Source organism: Rhinopithecus bieti, unplaced genomic scaffold (genome assembly GCF_001698545.2).
Source record: "Rhinopithecus bieti isolate Rb0 unplaced genomic scaffold, ASM169854v2 scaffold_2574, whole genome shotgun sequence".
Taxonomy (NCBI): domain Eukaryota; kingdom Metazoa; phylum Chordata; class Mammalia; order Primates; family Cercopithecidae; genus Rhinopithecus; species Rhinopithecus bieti.
Window position 1 is genome coordinate 4352956 of NW_016804493.1, and position 20816 is coordinate 4373771.

Consider the following 20816-nt stretch of genomic DNA (forward strand, 5'->3'; position numbering starts at 1 on the left):
TCGAATACAAAGTTATATTTATTTTCAACAATGAAAACAACACAACAAAGTGGAGTCAATCCACTAATTTTTTTAAATCTAACACAATGCTTAGCACAAACTATACTCAATAAATAACACATTAACCAAGTTAACATTATTCTTAAGACTCTCTAAGGTTGTGTGCGTGTTTTAAGGAAAACTGAGGGGTAGGTAAACAAAGACATCCTGCAGACTTGACTGAGAAGGGCTCCAAAAAAAGAACAGCCAAAGAGCAGGGTCCCCAAATACTAAGTTAGCAAAATGAATACAGCATTTTCAAAGCAGTCTAGAAATCAGAGCTCACTGGGGGAAATGACAAGGGTTTGGGGATAATCTGTGTTCAAGGCCTCATAATTAAATCTTCCCATATTTCTAGATTCTTTATTTGGAATCTATCCCAATCTAAAGGAGCTTCTGCCAAAGGACAGAAGATTACTTATGCTGCCTGAAATGGCCTATGCCCCCTAAATTTCCTTTCACTTTGTCACTAATATAGCAAGGGTTCCATTCCAACAAAGGATTACTACTATGTAGACCAACTCCTGTCTGGTTTAGATCTTCCTTTCATAAACACATTGATATTTGTTCAAGGAGAGCTGTAAATACATCCAATTTCTTTTCTTTTTATCCCCCTCTACAACTCTGCTTGGCTACAAAATCTAGGACTCACAGAGCAACAGCAGCAATGGTCAAAAAGTAAGTCCCAGTTCCAATGCAAGAACTCTCCAAAGTTCATTGGTCACAATTTTTTTTAACCACCTCATCTACCGTGACTTTTTTTTCTCATTATCTTGCCAATTATTTCTTTCGAAATTCAATCCTCCGAGCTACATTCTGAGCACCAAATTTTTTGACCAATGCCTCCCTGGTATCCTCATCATCTTTTTGCAAATCTATGTCATCTTGTCGGGACCAAATGGGGTATCCATCAGCTCTCTGACCAGATGCTAAGAAGGCGGAAGTAGCCTCCAGCTCACCACTATTTTTTAGGAAGGCCTGCGTAACTGTTGATAGATCCAAGTTAAACTTCTCCATTAACTGCCGAATGATCTTAATGGCAGCTCCCACCTCTGGTTGAGAAACTTTTTCTTCTTCTTCTTCTTCTTCCTCCTCATCAGGCTGTGTTTCTGAGTCTTCCTCAGGTGTGGGTGGATCATCATCACACATAGTTATATGTATTTCAAAATCAGGAGGGCTCTCATCCACCTAGACAGAATGATGAGTAAAACCAACTCCTCATTAGCAAGCCTTGAATTCTTACAATATCTGGTCTCTTCCAACTATCACCCCCTTGCCCTCTGCATTCCAATCACATTGGACTTCCTTCAGTTCCTCTTAATATGCTGTATTCCCTCTTACATTTATTCATGTCTGATGTGTATGTATATGTACGTGTGTGTGTGTACGTGCATGTGTGTGGGGGTAGGGGGAGTATATGTGTATATGTGTGTATAATTGACTACAGTATTCCAATAGAATATTAGAAGCTACACTGAATATGAAAAATATATGTATATATAAAGACAGACACACATATATGTGCACACATGTTCATTAGATTTGTTAAATATTTGACTTCACTCTCAAGACTGTAAGCTCCTAAGGACAGGAATTGTATGTTTTGCTCATCACCACATCTCCAATACCTACCAATGCCTATGCATAATAAGTACTCAAAAAGCATTGCTGTATGAATATATTAGGGCTTCCAAGCTATACTAGTTAGACAGATTACAAAGCATGCTATATGAGAAGAGGCCCAGGTAGGTCATGTTTGAGAGCTGAGTGTTCGAAGTTTATGAAAAATGAACCAAATATCAAATAATAAAACACAGACTACAAAAAGCAACAATCCCTAAATCCTACCAATTTCTGTGCATTCCTTCACTCACCAATTACAGAAGCTTTAAATTATTTCCCTTGTTTGGACTGAAGCCTAACCATTTTTCTTTGTTAATATGAAAAGTTAATTCACAAGACCCTTTATCCTGAAAAAACATATAATTTGGACCTTTAAAAAACTTATCATTATTGTATGACTCCTGTCTTTCTCTGTAGCTATTACTAAATATAGGATTCTAACAGAGTAATAGAAGCTAGACTGAATATGGAAGAGCTAAAACATTTCAAAAAAGGTCAAAGTACACAAAAAGTTAAATTTGCTTGATAAAAAAAAATTACTATAATTAGCTGGGCATGGTGGCACATGCCTGTAATCCCAGCTACCCGGGAGGCTGAGGCAGGAGAATCGTTGGAACCTGGGAGGTGGAGGCTGCAGTGAGCTGAGATGGCGGGCGCCACTGCACTCCAGCCTGGGTGACAGCGAGACTCCGTCTCAAAAAAATAGAAAAAAAAGTACTATAAACTTTTTGAAAACCATATTGACATTAAAGTACTCAAAGTGGGATGCTTTATACTGTTTATATAACTGTCCCTATTCTACCCAATTTTCTCCCTTTCCCCTCAACTTGTCCAGCCAAAACTAAAAGCTTTGTGAAGCAAAAGCTTCAGGGCAACATGTCTGAGCCCAAATCAGTCCCATTTTCCATTTTCCTTTCTACCTTGAACTCCTCTCTCACTTTCCTGAGCCCCAGGTAGATGAAAAGGTGGATAGGATAATCAGTTTCAAGAAGAATAAAGGTAGGGAAAAAAATAATGAGTAAATCTAGTTAACATACCACAACCTCCTCAAACTCCCGAGTGGCTTCCACAAGCATCTTTTTGACTGCTTCTTCATTCTCCTGGATTTCTTCCTTCACATACTCTTCTTCAGGCAAATCTGGAGTTCTCTTATTCTGTGGTTCTGTTAAAGAGAACAGGACAGATTAGAAGTAGCCTCTTTTACGCAAACCAAAAATATATTGTCTGCTGTGTGAGCTCTGGGCCAGGAGTGGGCCTACACTTTTTTTTCCTATCAGAAGACATCTGTTTTTGATTCAGAAGGGTAAAAAACGTCTAAGACGTGCTCATTCACTCATTTCTATGCTTGCTTCTGAAAAGTTGTACTATCTAAATGATGACACATTCTTAAACTGACATATAAAAAATGCTCTTCAAGTTTAATTTTTTGCTTTGTATTTACAGACTTTGCAAATTAACAAAAATGTGTCATAAATTGGGTTCCTTGGGAAACAAATTCTGAGATGGAAACTGATATTTAAAGAATTGGGGAATGATATTGGGAAAACCTTTGTGGAAGAGAAGGAAAGCAGGAGTCGGCAGAGAGAGAAGCTGATTTATCAAAGAGTTACAAGGCCTCAGCCAAAACCATGGGCAACTCTGGAGCTAGGAAGGCCCTTCAGAATTGACCAAGCTGGGGCCAAGGAGCAGAGACTTTGTAACTCTGCAAATATCAATCACTGGATGGTGGCAGCCCTAAGAAGACAGGACTTTGGGCAAGGCAGCTCTCCTAGCAGCCAAAGGCAGATCTGGGCCATGTACCACAATCCACCATATACCACCTACAAAAAGGAGGGCCTTCTAAATTTAAACATCCTGTTTCTTTCCCTTTACATTTTGTTCTCTGAAGATTTAACTCTGCTCCTTTTCTGCTTACTAAAATATACAACAAAGGGGCAGCAAGAGGGAGTTTTTCATGATGGAATTGTTCTAAATCCCAATTTGGGTGCTGGTTACAAAATGTAACATATTTTAAAACACATATAACTGGAAAAGAGAACAGCAGTCCCTCAAAAAATTCAATATAATTTCATGATGACAACTCACAAGGAAAAAGAAAAAATTAAACATAAAATTACTATATGATCCAGCAATTGCATTTCTAGGCATAAACCTAAAATAATGGAAAGCAGGGTCTCAAACAGATACTAGTCATACCCCTGTTCACAGCCGCATTACTCAAAATAGACAAAAGATGGAAATAAGCCAAATGCCCATTGATAGACGAATGGATAAACAAAACATAGTATACACATACAATGGAATATTATTCACCCTTAAAAAGGAATGAAATTCTGACACATGCTACAACATGGATGAACTTTGAAGCTATTATGCAAAGTGAAATAAGCCAGACACAAAAGGGCAAATATTACATGATTCTACTTGTATGAGGTATCTAGAAAGATTGAATTCATAGAAACAGAAGGTGGAATGGTTGTTTCCAGGGGCTAAGAGGAGGGAGAAATGGGGAGTTAGTGTTTAATAGGCATGTTTCTGACCCCTAAAAGCAGAAAATAATAAAAGGTACGGAGTTTCAGTTTTAGAAAATGAGTAAGTTCTAGATACAGATGGTGGTTGACAGCTGCCCAACAATGTGAACGCACTTAATAATGCCACTGAACAGAACACTTAAAAAACTATTTGAATTGTAAATTTTATGGCATATACATTTTACCACAATAAAAAATAAAGTTTTAAAATGGATATAATTGTACACCATAAAAGTTGATTTTACTGTATGTCTTTAGTTAAATTCTTAAATAGTAACTTAAAAAGCCTTATCTTTGAGAGATACATGCTAAAACAGATAAAATGATATGATGTCTGGCATTTGCTTCAAAATAGTCCAGGAAGTTGGGATGAAAGGTACAGATTTAAAAAACGCCATGAACTACAATCAGGTGAAGGTGGGTGATGGGTACCTGCAATATAGCTCATTACACTATTCTCTATTTTTAAATGCTTGGAATTCTCTATAATAAAAAGTAAATTACTGTTCATTCACATAATGAAATACAGTGCAATCAACGAGAAAAGAATGAGGAAAATCTTTGTGCAGACACACAAACACTTCAAGATAAATAAGTTTAAAAAAAGTAAACCACAGAGTAAGCTGATGTCTAGTGTGCTAGTACTACTACGAGCAAAGGGGACATGTAACAGACAAGGTAAAGGTTGCCACTAGGAAAGGACCTAGGAAAAAGGGTATGTAAATAGGGAGACTGCCTTTTCAGTTATGTACTCATTTGTTCTCTGAGTGTATCTACGGGATAAATTCCTAGAACAAAACTGCCATGTTTAAGGGAATATACATTATAAATGTCATCAGATATTGTCAAAATGTCCCCCAAAGAAATTGTATCAATTTCTATTAACAACGTAGGAATATACTTGTTTTCCCATATACTAACTTTGGATATTATTCATTGTATTGACTTTTGCCAATCTTACAGATAAAATATAACATCTCCTTGCTCTGATTTACTTAAAAAAATAAATAACTTGGGGAGCTTTTGTTCTATTTTGTATAATGGAAGCTATCTCAATTCATCAAATAAATACACAACAATTTCAACACATTTATTATCTCACAGGTCTCATGGGTCAAAGTATAGCTTATACTGACCCTCTGCTCAGGGTCTGATTTACTTTCTTTTTGGTTTTTTTTTCAAGATGGACTCTGGCTCTGTCACCCAGGCTGGAGTGCAGGGGCTTGATCTCAGCTCACTGCAATCTGCACCTCCCCGGTTCAAGCAGTTTTCATGCCTCAGCCTCCCAAGTAGCTGGGATTACAGGCGCAGGCCACCATACCTGGATAGTTTTTGTAGTTTTAGCAGAGACGGAGTTTCACCATGTTGACCAGGCTGGTCTCGAATTCCTGACCTCACGTGATCTGCCGCCGCTTGGCCTCCCAAAGTGCTAGGATTACAGGCGTGAGGCACCGCACCTGTCTGATTTACTTTCATTTAATAATAGAATATTTCTTCATTTGTTTATTGGCCACTTATTTATTTCCTTTTCTGGGAACTTCCTGTTCCATTTCCTTTTCTCATTTTTCTATTAGTTTTCTTTTTACTTAATGACAAAGAGCTCTTTAGACATTAAAGAAACTAAGTCTATTGCAATCTATTGGGAATGTTTTTCCAGCATACTCTCTGACTTTATTTATCATGAGAAGTTCTTAATTTTCAGGTAATCAAATATATAAAACTTTTCTTAGTCTTTTGGCTTCATAACTTACCACCATGCTAATATTTTTTACTTTTTTTCTCCTGGCAAATCAGGCAGCATCCTGAACCACAAATTGTTCAGAGCAACACCCACTGTACTGATATATTCATTCATATCTTCTCTTACTCATTTTAGAATTTTTTAATTTTTACATTTACATATCTGATTATCAAAAGATTACTTATACGGATAGGATGAATCCAGCTTAATTTTGTCCCAAGTTCCAAACGGCTTGCCAATAGTCCCAACATCACAGATTTAAAAGCAAGGCCTGGACACAGCATGCTGGCTCACACCTGGAATCCTAGCACTTTTGGAAGGCCAAGTTGGGTACATTGCTTGAGCCCGGCAGTCTGAGACCAGTCTGGGCAACATAGCCAAATCCTGTCTCCACAAAAAAATACAAAAATTAGCTAGGTGTTCTGACAACTGCCTGTAGTCCCAGCTACTTGGGAAGCTGAGGTGGGAGGATCCACTGAGCCTGGGAGGTCAAGGCTGCAGTGAGTTGTGATCGCACTACTGCACTCCAGCTGTGTGACAGAGTAAGACCCTGTCTCAACATACACAAATAAAATAAAAATAAAAGCAAGGCCTTACATGATGACATACTTCACCCACACACACAGCCCTAACTTCATCTGCTAAATTAATTCTCCTCCTACTCCATTACAGCCACTCTGTTCTCTTGGTGGCTCCAAAAACACACCAGTCACACTCCCACGTAAGGGCGTTTGCCCTGGCTTCTTCCTCTGCCTGAACACTCTTCCCCAGATATCCACCTGGGTTGCTCTTTCTCTTCTTTCGGTCTCTGCTTAAACATCAGCTTATGAGAGTCACCTTCTCTTATCATCCTATAGGAAAAACCTCCTCCCCAACCTTTACATTCTTGAATTATTTTTCTCCATAGCCCTTACCACTCCCCAGTTAGCATGTTATAAGCTCCATGACCACACAGACTTTTGTTATATTCCAGCGGGACAACAAGGTCTGGCACTCAAATATCTGCTGAATGAATGAAGAAGAAACGTCACTTTTACCAAAAACAAAATTCCTACTAAGCATACTGAACAAGAGAAAAAGATTTTACTCCCCAGACTCCAAGTGTTAAATGGAGTAGCCATACAGGCAAAGAAAAGGTGGGAGGATTAGGGAGGGGGAGGAGAAGCAGCACGCCTGTTTAAACAAAAGGGTCTGTCAGTTTAAGTTGTCAACGCCAGATACGTCACAAGTACATCTTAACAGCCTAGCTCTGCATCCTAGGCATACTGAACTCCAATTTTCAACTCAACTGCATTAAAAATTCACTTCACCTAAGCAAGACCAGGAAGAGACCTTTCAACTGCCGAGAACCTTAAGTCCATAGGCATTCAGTTACGCCACAGCATTAAAATAAACAAGTCTGATACGCCTTTATACTGAATCTACCTGAACATAGCAGCAATCTTTTTCAAAAAGGAGTCTGTGGAATCTCTCTTAAAAGAAACACAAGAAGCCAGTTATCCCGTCGGTAACTGGTGGGCAGGAAGGACGAGATAACTTATTATTATTATTATTATTGTTTTTTTTTTTTTGAGACAGAGTCTCGCTGTCACCCACGCTGGAGAGCAGTGGCACAGTCTCGGCTCACTGCAACCTCCGCCCCCCCGAGGTTCAAGCGATTCTCCTGCCTCAGCCTCCTGAGCAGCTGGGACTACAGGAACTCTCCGCCACGGCCGGCTAATTTTTGTATTTTTAGTAGAGACGGGGTTTCACCATGTTGGTCAGGCTCCTCTCGAACTCCTGACCTCGTCTGATCCGCCCGCCTCAGCCTCCCAAGTTGCTGGGATTACAGGCTTGAGCCACCCCGCCCGGCCAAGAGAGGATTTTCTATATACTCTTTTTGTAACTTTTGAATACAGAACCATGTTAACATTCTAGTCAATGGTAAAGTAAATTAAAACTAGACCAAGAAGCTGGGTGTGATGGCTCACGCCTGTAATCCCAACACTTTGGGAGGCCGAGGCGGGAGGATCGCTTGAGCCCAAGAGTTCGAGACCTGTCAGGGCAACACAGCGAGACCCCCATCTCTACAAAAATTTTTTTTTTTTTTTTTTTTTTTTTTTGAGCGGGACGTGGTGGCGTCAGAGTGTAGTCCCAGCTACTCGGGAGGCTGAAGCGGGAGATTCGCTTGAGCCCGGGAGGTCCAGGATGCAGTGGGTCGTGATCGCGCGGCTGCATCACACTCTGGGCGACGGAGCGAGCCCCCACTCAAAAATTAAAAACAAACAACGACGAGAGCCCGGACACGGTGGCTTAGTCTTTTAATCCCAATACTGGTTAGCCGAGACAGGAAGATCGCTTAAGCTCAGGAGTTCAGACAAGCTTAGGCAACACAGACACCATCGCAAACAAATAACAATAATAAACAACACGGGAGCGAGAAGGAAAGAAAATGGTGCAAATTTACCCGGATGTCAACAGGGGGAGGGGCCAATCGCTGCTACCCAAGATGCCAAGATGGACGCCAGGCAGCCAGGAAAAAGACCCCAACCCCACCCGCGCAGCTGTCCGCAAGGCCCCGCGCACAGCCTCCTCACCCCCGCTATCCGCGGCCTCCGGGTCCTCCTCCGCCTTCCGCTTGAGCTTCTGGGAGGAGGGGCTAACCGGCGCGTCCCCCAGCAGGTACTTATGCTCCTGGCCCCGCAGGTGCTTGAGGTAGCGGTCCTTCAGGGACTGCCACGAGTGCTGCGTGAGCGAGCTCTTCTCCATCGCTTTCCACAAGGCGTTACCGGTGACGGAACTGGGCGAGCGGGCATTTTCCTTCACGTAGGTCAGGATGGCTACGTCGTCCGCATCCGTGAAGGCGATCCGCCCCGCGAGCCGCTGCGGCTCCGGCTCTGCGGCGCCCTCGGCCAGGGCCCCGGGCTTTGCTTCCGAGCCGGTGTCCGCCGCCGAGGCGGAGCCCAGCCGATAGGCCTCCAGCTCCAGCCTCTCGTTGCGCTCCACGCAGTCCAGGATATACTGCGTGGAGATGAAATCACCCGAGGCCTCGGCCAGCGCCTCCCCGGGCTGGGCCAGCAGCACCGCCCCAGGCTCCTGCACCCGGCACACGGTGCCGCCGCCGTGCAGGATGAGCGTCGACAGCCGGCGCTTGGCCGGGCTGGGCCGCACGTAGAAGGACATGGAGCTGCCGTCCTCCCTCACGAACAGAGTCGAGGAATGGGTGGGCCCGTTAGGGTCTTTGCCCAAATCCATCGCCTCCGCCATGTCTGACGCCGAGCACTACTAGGAGAGCTGCCTCCTCACGAGCGCCTGGCACACAGAGCGCGACTGACTGAGCTGTCGCAGCAGACGCCTCAGATGCGAAGCGCAGCACTGGGCCTGCGCAACAGCAGCCGCGGCGCAATGAGAGCGCCTGCCCCCTCTCCCCCGGAAGAGGTGGGGCTTCGCACCTTGACCTGGAAATTAACGTACCATCCTCCTTACTTTTGGGTCGGGCCCTCCGGGAAGATGGCAGCGGTGCAGGCGGCAGAGGTGAAAGTGGATGGCAGCGAGCCGAAACTGAGCAAGAAGTGAGTGTCGCTGCGAGTCTTTAAAGCCTTTGCGGTAGGAGAGCCTGGGCTGGGAAGCGCCGCGAAGTTCCCACCAAGGCTGCTGTGCCGGGGCCTTCTTGCCGGCTCTCGTGGGTGTATGCACATGCTGAGACTAGATGGCTGCGCCCTGCAGACCACACACCCCGATACCCCGGGCACGCCGGCTGCCGGTCCCCAGCCGGCACCGGCGGGGTCCTCCCTATCATACCCCTAGAGTTTAGAGACTGTGGAGGGGGAACTAGGACGAGAACTAAGAGTTATCAGGAAAGAAAAGCGAAACTTACTGCTTACCTTCATCTCCTTCCTTGTGAGAAATGCTTTCTTTTGTTGAGCCACTCAGTAAACGTGGAAGTTGAAGAAATGTTAAATACCCTAGCTTTTCAGAAAGACCTTAAAAATTTTCTGGGCTTCACTAATGTCATTCTGAACGTTATGTATTAGAAGGGATCATTTCTAAAACTGAGTTTCGGCTCGCTGCCATCTACCCGTGTGGGTTATTCATTAGATACTTGTGAGTATTGAGTGATCAACGTCTAACAGCAGAGACCATCTTAATTAAACCTGATACCTTTTTGTTAACCACTCCCATATCCTTGGAGTGTGTAGGTTAACATAAGTAAGTCAGGATTAGCCACTCTAACTGGCTGTCTTATATTCTTATTAGCATTCTCCATTTGAACCACAGAACACAGGTAATTGAGTGTTATCATTGCTAGGAAGATGGTACATAGTACCATTCCAGACGCATACGAGACGGCTTAATCCACGTGGCGCGCACTTGTTATCCCAGCTACTCGGGAGACTGAGGCAGGAGAATCTCTTGAACCCAGGAGGCGGAGGTTGCAGTGAGCTGAAGTCGTGCCACTGCATTCCGGCCTGGGAGACTTGAGGTCCTTCAGAGACTGCTATGAATGCTGCATGAGCAAGCTCTTCTCCGTCGCTTTCCACAAGGCGTTACTGAGACAGCCAGACCCTGAATGAAAAACAAAAGAGAAATGATGTTTCCTTTTTTCTTTTTTTTTTTTTTTAAAGACGGAGTCTCGCTCTGTCGCCAGGCTGGAGTGCAGTGGCACCATCTCGGCTCACTGCAACCTCCGCTGCCCGGGTTCAGGCGATTCTCATGCCTCAGCCTCCCGAGTAGCTGGGGTTAGAGGCGCGTGCCACCACAGCCGGCCAATTTTTGTATTTTTAGTAGAGACAGGGTTTCATCATGTTGGGCAGGATGATCTCGAACTCCTTGCCTCGTGATCCGCCCACCTTGACCTCCCAAAGTGCTGGGATGACAGGCGTAAGCCACCGCAGCTGGCCCGATGTTGCCTTTTGTGACCCTAGCTTTGTGCTTCAAATATCTTAGAAGTAAGTATTAGAGAAATGGTCTAAGTTTACAGTTTGGTAGCACCCTAATATATTGTCCTTTATTAGAGCAATCTGATGGACTTCCATAAATGTTTGGAACCTGGCCTTTGGAGAAAATTGACTGGACTTTAATCTGTTAACTCAAATTTAGTTGAATGTGATGTATCTGTGATATACAATCCTAAAGTTTAGTTCATTCTTTCAAACCACCTATGATAATAAATTACATTGAACTGAATTATAGGACTGTATATCACAGGTAAAAGCAGGGTTTGCAGTTGAGAGTGTGTTTTTAGGTAAACTGAGAAAACTGGTTAATTTCTTTTTACTGCCTTTTTTTTTTTTTTTGGAGGCAGAGTCATTGTTGCCCCGGCTGGAGTGCAGCGGTGTGATTTCAGCCCATGGCAACCTCCACCTCCTGGGTTCAAGCAATTCTGGTGCTTCCGCATCCCAAGTACCTGGGACTACAGGCGCACGCCACAACACCTGGCTAAATTTTTGTGTTTTAGTAGAGACAGGATTTCTCCATGTTGCCCAGGCTGGTGTCAAACTCCTGAGCTCAGGTGATCCGCCCACCTCAGCCCCAAAAAGTGCTAGGATTATAGGCGTGAGCCACCACTCCCTGCTTCACTGACTTTTCTAAGATTAAATACAGCTACTACTTTTTTGACCAGCTTTTCTGTACCAGGCACAATGCTAGATCTCTACAAGCTTTCTGTCTAAATAATAACTTTGCAAGAGAAGAGTTATTGTCCATTTTTCAAATTAATAAACTGAGGCCCTGGTAATTAAATGCATTACTAAAGTGTGCATTCCTAAAATATAGTCTAGCACTGACACAGCACTGGAGCAGAGATCTGAAATCAGGCCTGTGACGCGTCAGCCTGTGCTCTGTATCCTGACTGCAGGGCACTACTCACGTTGTCTTACCTGTTATTGATGTCTGTTACTCTAGTTACCACGGAGTAAGATAACTTCTTTGTGATTAACATTTCCTTCCATTTAATTGTTCTTGGACATTCCTTGGTCTGAAATCTTTAGTAGGCACCATTTTATGCCAGGTATTGACTCCAAGTTTAAAAACAGATGTGCTCCCTGCCCAAGTGAAATAGCCTCTTCAGATTTATTTGAACATGGTAAAGAAGGTGATCTCTGTAACTCTGTTGCCTTCTAGCGTTTATAATGTATAAACATAACATAGTCTAAGGACTGTCCTGAAATTCTCCTTTGCCCTTGTTCCTAGAGTTCCAAACAAGTCTTCTCTTTGATTCGTGTTTTTGTGTGACTTGCATTTATCTTTGTCTAGAGTTTGCGATTGATAGTGACAGTTTCCTCTTATTTTATATGCTTCCTATTGCCATCTTGTGGCCCGGTATTTTCTCTCCAGGTGAGAAACCACGCTTCAGGGCTTCAGAAAGTACCTCACATCCTGTTCCCATAATTCTAGGATGTTGTGAGCATTATTACCTATAAGCGATCCATTAACTTGCTGTTGGCTTTTGACCCCAGATGTGCATATTTTTTCCATAGTCAGGACTAAGAACATTGTCAGTTACAGTTGTAGCACAGGGAGTGTTACAGGGTTGCTGTCAGTTAAGAGAGTCTTAAGTTAAATGGGCCTAAAAGGTAGTAGAAGCATGGTCCCCCTCCCCAACCCGTAAGAGAGTTGGTTGGGTCTGTGTATACTGTCTCTCCCATCTGACACCACGTCTCTGTTTCCCGCTAGGTGGTGGTAATCATTAGTTCCAGGGTGTTCTGCCATGTTGACGCAAGCTGCTGTAAGGCTTGTTAGGGGGTCCCTGCGCAAAACCTCCTGGGCAGAGTGGGGTCACAGGGAACTGCGACTGGGTCAACTTGCGCCTTTCACAGCACCTCACAAGGACAAGCCATTTTCTGATCAAAGAAGGTTGGTGCCCATTACCTTCTTTATTGCTCTGGAAGCAAAAATTCTTTCCTTATTTGGTTTATTATCTGTTAAGCCTCTGGCTAAGTCTTTGGACTTGTTGCTAAGGAAACAAGGAGCCCTAGTACCAAAACCAATAGTCCTTTCTCATTTCCTCTTTAATAAATTCAAATCATCTCTCCTTAGAGTCTTGAGATGACATGTGGATCTTATTCTAGAACAGTGCTGAGTACAAAACCCTTGTTTGAACAAATAATTTCTGATGCCAGTTATTTCCCTTTTCTGTCTTTCTGGGGTTTTGTTTGCTCTTGAGATTAATTTGGTTTCTAGTCTTAGTGCTATCCCTAGGACCTTTTTGGATTGTCCTTAAGATTGATTTGATTTAAGAGGAGCACCTGGTTGAGTGGAAAACAGATTTATCTTAATTCTAGAAGAACTAGACAGCCTAGTCTTAGCAGTCCACTGACTGAATTATAGCATGATAGCACCAGCACAGTGTTTTGGAAATGTTGTCTTTACAAATGTTATAAGACATTATATGTAGAAAAAGCTGTAAACTGTGAAACCATCAGAATCCTTTTTTCCTGTTAAAAAGGAAAGGCGCACTGCGCAGCGGCCAGGCACAGTGGCTCACGCCTGTAATCCACTCAATGGATCACGAGGCGGATCACGAGGTCAAGAGATCGAGACCATCCTGGCTAACACAGTGAAACCCCGTCTCTACTAAAAATACAAAAAGAACATTAGCTGGTCATGGTGGCGCACACCTGTAGTGCCAGCCACTCCGGAGGCTGAGGCAGGAGAATGGTGTGAACCTGGGAGGTGGAGCTTGCAGTGATCCAAGATCACACCACTGCACTCCAGCCTTGGCAACAGAGCAAGACTCTGTCTCAATAAAAAGAGGTGAAAGATTCAAAACCTCAATTCATTTTTTTTTACGTTATTCTAAATTCTTATAGAAAATGAAGGATGTGTCCTGAAGCCAGAAAGTATGCAGGCATGACTTGGGATCGTTGGCTGTGGTTCACTGTTGCAGAATATTTGATTATGTTTAGTGGTTTGAAAGAATGATCCATAAATTGTCTTTGAATAGTAAAGATATCCCTCCCTATACCGATATGTTTAGTTTCTGGGTTCAGATAGCAAATTCAGACCATAAGAGACATGAACATATCATACAGAACAGCTCAAAGTTGTCCACATCACTTTGGTTTTTGAGGTTCAAGTGATAAATATCAAGAGTTTGGATAGCAAGCGATTTAGGCAGAAATGTATTCAAATCAGTATAGTTTCTATACAGAGAGTAAAGGGTTAAGATACTGAAAGATACCTAGAAAGCTCATATTTGGTTAACTAAATGCCAGGGTTAGGGTAATCCCTTTATACAAACATGATCTCAGTATACACCACAACAACTGGTGGAGGTTGTCTAGTATTATTTTCGTTTAATAGGTGAGAAGTTAATTCATTCATCCAAGTCACATAATTGACAAGTGTGTTGGAATTTAATCCCAGGCAGCCTGACTACAAAGATGATATATTATCCCCTGTACTATGCTGCTTTGCACACCGTTCTACTTTGTTGTCTAAGTCAGGCTCCGGTGGGCAAAGTGAGACTAATGCTGACAGCCATTCTTGGAGAGACTGTTGGTGGGGGAGGTCTCCTTGAGTGCTAAAGAGCCAGCTCTTCCTTACTATCATCCTAACTCACGCTTAGGGGAGGTTAGAGAGAGGGGGTGGCAGAGGGCTAGAGATGTTGCCTGATCATGTGTTAGATCTGGCATTGGAGGGGTCAGGTGGCTCACACCTGTAATCCTAGCACCTTGGGAGGGCAAGGCTGGCAGATCACTTGAGGCAAGGAGTTTGAGACCAGCCTGGCCAACATGGTGAAACCCTGTCTGCACTGAAAATACAAAAATTAGTTGAGTGTGGTGGTACACACCTGTAATCCCAGCTACTCAGGTGGCTGAGGCATGAGAATCCCTTGAAATCCGGGAGGCAGAGATTGCAGTAAGCTGATATTGTGACTGTACTCCAGCTTGGGCCACAGAGCAAAACTCTGTCTCATTTGAAAAAAAAAAAAAAAGATCTATCACTGTTGGAACTTCACGTTCTGGAGGGGATACTAAACAACTAAGATTCCGTCACCAGCCCCAAGGAGCTCCCTAACCTGATTAGCTCAAGAAAAGCCTATTCTGCTAATTTTCTAGAAAATCTTTTCTCCTGTTCAAAACTAATGCATAGGATTTTCTTTGTCCTGGTACATCTTGGTTTTAGTTGGGACCTAATGCCAAGGACCTGAGACTGGCAAGCAGAGATTGAGAGTGATCTTTCATACCTTTGTTCTAAGCTTATTTTTCCCTTTGTGTCTTTCACATAAAGAGTTTAGTGACAAGAGACTTGAGCTGAGCTATGGGTGTGGAATTGAGGGGTATACAACTGAGAAAGAGCGTTCCTTCCAGGCGATCGTGTTTTTGATAAGTGGCTAGGGGCAGAACATAGAGGACTCTTCAGGCAGCTAACACATTGAATGCTTTCATCTTTCCAACAGTGAGCTGAAGAGACGCCTGAAAGCTGAGAAGAAAGTAGCAGAGAAGGAGGCAAAGCAGAAAGAGCTCAGTGAGAAACAGCTAAGCCAAGCCACTGTGGCTGCCACCAGCCACACCACTGACAATGGTGTGGGTCCTGAGGAAGAGAGCCTGGACCCAAATGTGAGTTCCCTGGGCCACCAGCATGGCTGGGCACAGGAAAGCTTCTGATGAGGCTTATGGCAGATTCTTTGGGACTGGACAGTAGGAAGGACCAGTATGCCCGAGGTCACTGCCAGGATAAGGGAGGGTCTGCCACTCCATCTGGTTAAAGGCACAGACCCTGAGTGTCTTCTATGTCAACCCCCAAAAGACATTTGGGAGAGTCCAGCATTCAAGTGAATTAACCTTCCTTGGAATTAGCTTGAGGCCCTGGGGAAAGTGTCTCTCTAAAGATTGCCTGAGGTTTACTTTAGACCAGGGGCTGGCAAACTACATTCCACCAGCCAAATCCACTTCTCTATGCCCCCACTTTATCCGTCCCTCCCTGGTTTTTTGTTTTTGTTTTTGTTTTTTTTTGAGCAAAGTCTCATTCTGTCACCCAGGCTGGAGTGCAGTGGTGCAATCTCACTGCAACCTCCGCCTCCCCAGTTCAAGTGATTCTCCTGCCTCAGCCTCCCAAGTAACTGGGATTAGAGGCGCACTCCACTGCAACCAGCTAATGTTGGCCAGGCTGCTCTTGAACTCCTGGCCTCAAGTGATCCACCCGCCTCGGGCTCCCTAAGTACTAAGATTACAGGTGTGAGCCACCACACCTTGCCCCTCCTTGGTTTTACTAGTAAAATTGTATTGGAACACAGCCGTGCTCATTTGTTGACATATTTCTGAGGCTGCTGTCCTCCTGGAACAGCTGAGTTGAGAAGTTGCATCAGAAAAGCTTTGTGAGAAAGGCTGCTGTAGAGTATTCCTTGTTTACATTCTCCAGGCCCCATGCCTTGAGGAAAAGTCTGATGTGTCGCCAGAGGTAGGGGAGTAGTTAAGAAGATAAGTGACTCAACTCACCATGCAAAATGTGGTCTACAAAAGTGACAAGGCCACCTATACCAATTAAAAATTAAACTTCTATTATTTTAGGCAGAACTCTGATTTTCTTTTGTTGACTCTTGCATTTTGGAATGCTGGCCTCTGGCCACCCTGCATATTTTAAGTGCAAATCTCACTCCATATTCATTCTTGTAATGCACAGGTCTTGGTTAAGGAAAACAATGTATCGGGGTCACTCTGGGGCAGAATACTGCCCTCTGCTAGGTGGGCCCCACTGGTCTGACTAGGTTCAACTTCTCAAGGGCTTTTTTTTTTTTTTTTTTTAACAGCAATACTACAAAATCCGCAGTCAAGCAATTCATCAGTTGAAGGTCAATGGGGAAAATCCGTACCCACACAAGTTCCATGTTGACATCTCACTCACTGACTTCATCCAGAAATATAGTTATCTGCAGCCTGGGGATCACCTGACTGACATCACCTTAAAGGTGGCAGGTAGGAACTCTCCCTGGCAAATCACTGAACTCCCACAACAGGCAGGACGCTTCAGTAGCACAAGGGAAGGTCTGGGTTGGTCTTGTTCTCAAGTAGTCTGTGTCTGAAGCTCCTTTACAAAGGACAGCACCATTATATCTACTCACAGAGAGAAGCAGAGCAGCCCCGAGACATGGAATCATATTCCAGATGAAGTAGTGCTGCAAAGAGAGGGGCTTTCTCTGTAAGGATTCCCTTCATCAGCAAGAATCAGTGGTAGAAGTCTCAGGCTTCTAAGAATTCTAGTCTTTGGCCTGAGAATGCTTTGCACTGAGACAGTTTTTCTAGAACATTACTCCTTTGGAGTTGTAGTATCTTGTATGAGATTTTCTTTTCCTAAATTAAAAAAAAAAAAAAAAAAATCAAACATCCTTTTCCCTTCCTCCGCCCCACGCAACTATCCAGTTGTAGAAAATTAGAAAATAAAGTCCAAAGAAGCCAAGGAAAGTTTTGATTACCGACATAATCCTACCCCACCACAGAGAGAATTCCTGCCAGCCACCTAAATGGGCCCAAAAGATTCTAACTGAAGTCTTTTTTTTTTTTTTTTTTTTTTTTTTTTTTTTTTTTGGAGATGTTAGTGTCACTCTGCTGTCCAGACCGGAATGCGGTAGTACCATCTTAGCTCACTGCAGCCTCCAACCCCCCAGGTTCAAGCGATTCTCCTGCCTCAGCCTCCCAAGTAGCTGGGATTACAGGCACCTGCCACCGCACCCAGATAAGTTTTGTATTTTTAGTAGAGACAGGGTTTCACCATGTTTTGGCCAGGCTGGTCTCGAACTCCTGACATCAGGTGATTCGCCCGCCTTAGCCTCCCAAAGTGTAAGGATTGCAGGCGTGAGCCACCACACCCTGCCACTAAAATATTTCTTGATATTAGTTATTCTAGTTTGATATTCTCAGCTACGTAGTGTGCTCTGAGATCTTTTCACATGTGTGTTTTCAGATCTTTTTTATTTTAATTGTTTGTTTTTATTCTGTTTCTTTACATTTCTTTTGGGACTTTTATTTGCATACTGAATCATCTTTGATTCTTTTGATAATTGTTACTTTCTCTCAAATCCTTTTATCTCTTTCTTCATACTTTGATTTTTAAATTTTATCCTTCTTTTCACTTACTGTTTCTCTCGAGGCATTATTTGTTGTATTTAGTCACTATTATTTCCTTATAGCTTAGTCCTCATTTTCTGAAAGATTTTTACTTTATTTCTAATTCTTTCATGTGTTATCACCTCATTTCTTAGTTTTTCTAATTCTAATTTGTGTTCTTTAATGTTTTGTGTCTTTTTTCTTAATGTCTCTCAGCTCATTGTTAAAAAGTAAGTTAGAATTTTTTGCTTTTCACCATACATTCTCACTCATAAGTGGGAGTTGAACAATGAGAACACGTGGACACAGGGAGGGGAACATCACACACTGGAGCCTGTCGGGGGATGAGGGGAAGGGGAGGGAGAGCATTAGGACAAATACTTAATGCATGTAGAGCTTAAAACCTAGATGATGGGTTAATAGGTGCAGCAGCCTACCATGGCACAAGTATTCCTGTGTAACAAACCTGCATATTCTGCACATGTATCCCAGAACTTAAAGTAAAATTTTAAAAAAAAAAGAAGAATTTTTTTGTTGTTCTGAGCATGTCTGTCTTGAGTGCTTTTATTTTGTCTAGAGCAGTATTATTCTCCTATCTCTCCTTTTTCAGTTTTTTAGGTAACTTTATATGGTAGGTGAGCCCAATGCTTTTATGTTGCTTACATTTACATGAAATCAGTTTTCTGAATGTTCAAAGGAAACTAGGTTTCGTTTTCCAACTTTAGTGAGCTCCCTCTTGTTTTTGTGACGTGTTCAGAAATACAGCAGCTTGCTTTCTGAGATTTCCCAGTCCTCATCTTCTTCCTCATCTTTTTTGAGTCTTCTCCTTTTTTTGTCTCTTTTTCCCTTGTCCCGTTCAGTTTTTTACAGTCTTGTCCTAGAAGGGAGCCTGGCTGTTGAGAGGGTTTCTGTAGGCTCTAATCTTCATTCCCTTTAGATCTTTTTTTTTTTTCTTGTTTGAGACAAAGTTTCGCTCTTGTTGCCCAGGCTGGAGTGCAATGCTCACTGCAACCTCCACCTCCCAGGTTCAAGCAATTCTCCTGCCTCAGCCTCCCGAGTAGCTGGGATTACAGGCATGTACCACCATGCCCGGCTAATTTTGTATTTTTAGTAGAAACGGGGTTTCTCCATGTTGGTCAGGCTGGTCTTGAACTCCCAACCTCAAGTGATATGCCCGCCTCGACCTCCCAAAGTCTTGGGATTATAGGCATGAGCCATAGCGCCTGGCCCCCTTTAAATCTTAATGTAGCCCTTACCTGTATAGAAATGGGCACATCCCCTCCCAGCTTCAGCTGCTTTCCTGTAGGAAAAGGTTCACATTTTCCAGTGGATACCTTTGGCCAATTGGGCATTCTCCAGTTCTCAGATCCCTCCCATACCCCATTCCTCCCCACTGCTTTTTCCCCGTGTAGAGGTGTTATGACTCTTGGTTTACCTCATTGCTTATATTTGGGGGTTCTTGGCAACATCTTCCCACATCATTTTGTTGTAAATTTTGTCCATGGATTTTTCACAGCTGTGCTTTCTATTTTTATTTGAGGATTCAAGGAAATCCAAAAACTCTGCTGCTCCCAGCACCACCATCTTCCAGGCATCCAGTGACTTATCTTGAAAGCCAGGTCTCCCTGCATGTCTTTAACTGATTTGAATGGAGATCGTTGGCCTGAGGGAAAAATGGGGGTTAGACCTCAAGCTAAAATCAGATTGTACTGCTTGGTGTTCTGCCCTGGCGGGAAAAAAAAAAAAATACAGGCCAGTACGGTGGCTCACGCCTGTAATCCCATCACTTTGGGAGGCTGAGGTGGGTGGGTCACTTCAGCCCAGGAGTTCAAGACCAGCCTGGGCAACAGGGTAAAACCCCCTCTCTAGTTAAAAAAAAAAATTAGCCGGGTGTGGTGGTGCGCATCTGTAATCCCAGCTACTCAGGAGGCTGAGGTAGGAGAATTACTTAAACCTGGGAGGCGGAGGTTGCCGTGAGCCGAGATCATGCCACTGCACTCCAGCCTGGGCAACAGAGCAAGACTCTGTCTCCAAAAAAAAAAATATATATATATATGCAGAGGGAGCTTTTTTTGACACTGATACTGTAAAATGACTTCTGGTTCTGTAAGGCAGTATTTTGCTCTTCTTTTCTAGGTAGGATCCATGCCAAAAGAGCTTCTGGGGGAAAGCTCATCTTCTATGATCTTCGAGGAGAGGGAGTGAAATTGCAAGTCATGGCCAATTCCAGGTATCTCGAAATATCCAGTTATAGACCTTTCTTGGTTGGCCTAGAACAACACAGCAATAGGCTGATGTGGTCTTACTGGTATTTGAAGTTAGAGTAAGAAGGAGTCGGACATGGTTGGGGAAGATTCAGAAGAAGATAACATGGCCACCTGGTCACCTGTAAAGTGATGACTGCCCTCAAGTTATATGACAGTAAAGTAAAGGATAGTCCTTTTTTAATAGTGGCCCCTGAATCTGAGCTGCTTCTTGGGCTCACATTAACTAGGTATTAACAGTTGAGTGAGGGTTCCAGGAACCCAGTAGTCAGTGTTCATTTGAATTGTTCTTACTGAATTACATTTCCTTTTCACTCAGAAATTATAAATCAGAAGAAGAATTTATTCATATTAATAACAAACTGCGTCGGGGAGACATAATTGGAGTTCAGGGGAATCCTGGGAAAACCAAGAAGGGTGAGCTGAGCATTATTCCGTATGAGATCACACTGCTGTCTCCCTGTTTGCATATGTTACCTCATCTTCACTTTGGCCTCAAAGACAAGGTAAGCGTTCATGCCTCCTAGCTGTGGCATGGGGGTGCCTTTTGTTTTATCATACCATCGAATCAGACATACCAGTGATTTCTAAC

The 20816-nt window shown here is 43.3% G+C and overlaps 2 protein-coding genes across 3 annotated transcripts in view; one reads left to right on the forward strand and one right to left on the reverse strand.

Annotated features, from left to right (window-relative positions):
• Positions 1-9350, reverse strand: TERF2IP (TERF2 interacting protein). The gene is made up of 3 exons (XM_017868669.1): positions 8511-9350; positions 2700-2824; positions 1-1227 (listed from the first exon to the last, which is right to left on the reverse strand). Exons 1-3 carry the CDS (start codon positions 9178-9180, stop codon positions 820-822), a joined length of 1203 nt encoding a protein of 400 aa, XP_017724158.1. The 5' UTR covers positions 9181-9350; the 3' UTR covers positions 1-819.
• KARS1 (lysyl-tRNA synthetase 1) overlaps positions 9273-20816 on the forward strand; it is a 19517-nt gene continuing 7973 nt past the window's right edge. The window contains exons 1-6 of one of the 2 annotated variants that reach the window (XM_017868668.1): positions 9376-9485; positions 12589-12768; positions 15317-15476; positions 16667-16832; positions 20097-20190; positions 20544-20730. In XM_017868668.1, coding sequence (XP_017724157.1) covers positions 12623-12768; positions 15317-15476; positions 16667-16832; positions 20097-20190; positions 20544-20730 — 753 coding nt within the window. In that variant the 5' untranslated portion in view covers positions 9376-9485; positions 12589-12622. Of the gene's footprint in view, positions 9486-12588; positions 12769-15316; positions 15477-16666; positions 16833-20096; positions 20191-20543; positions 20731-20816 lie in introns of both variants that reach the window. The other variant, XM_017868667.1, reaches the window with a different exon arrangement.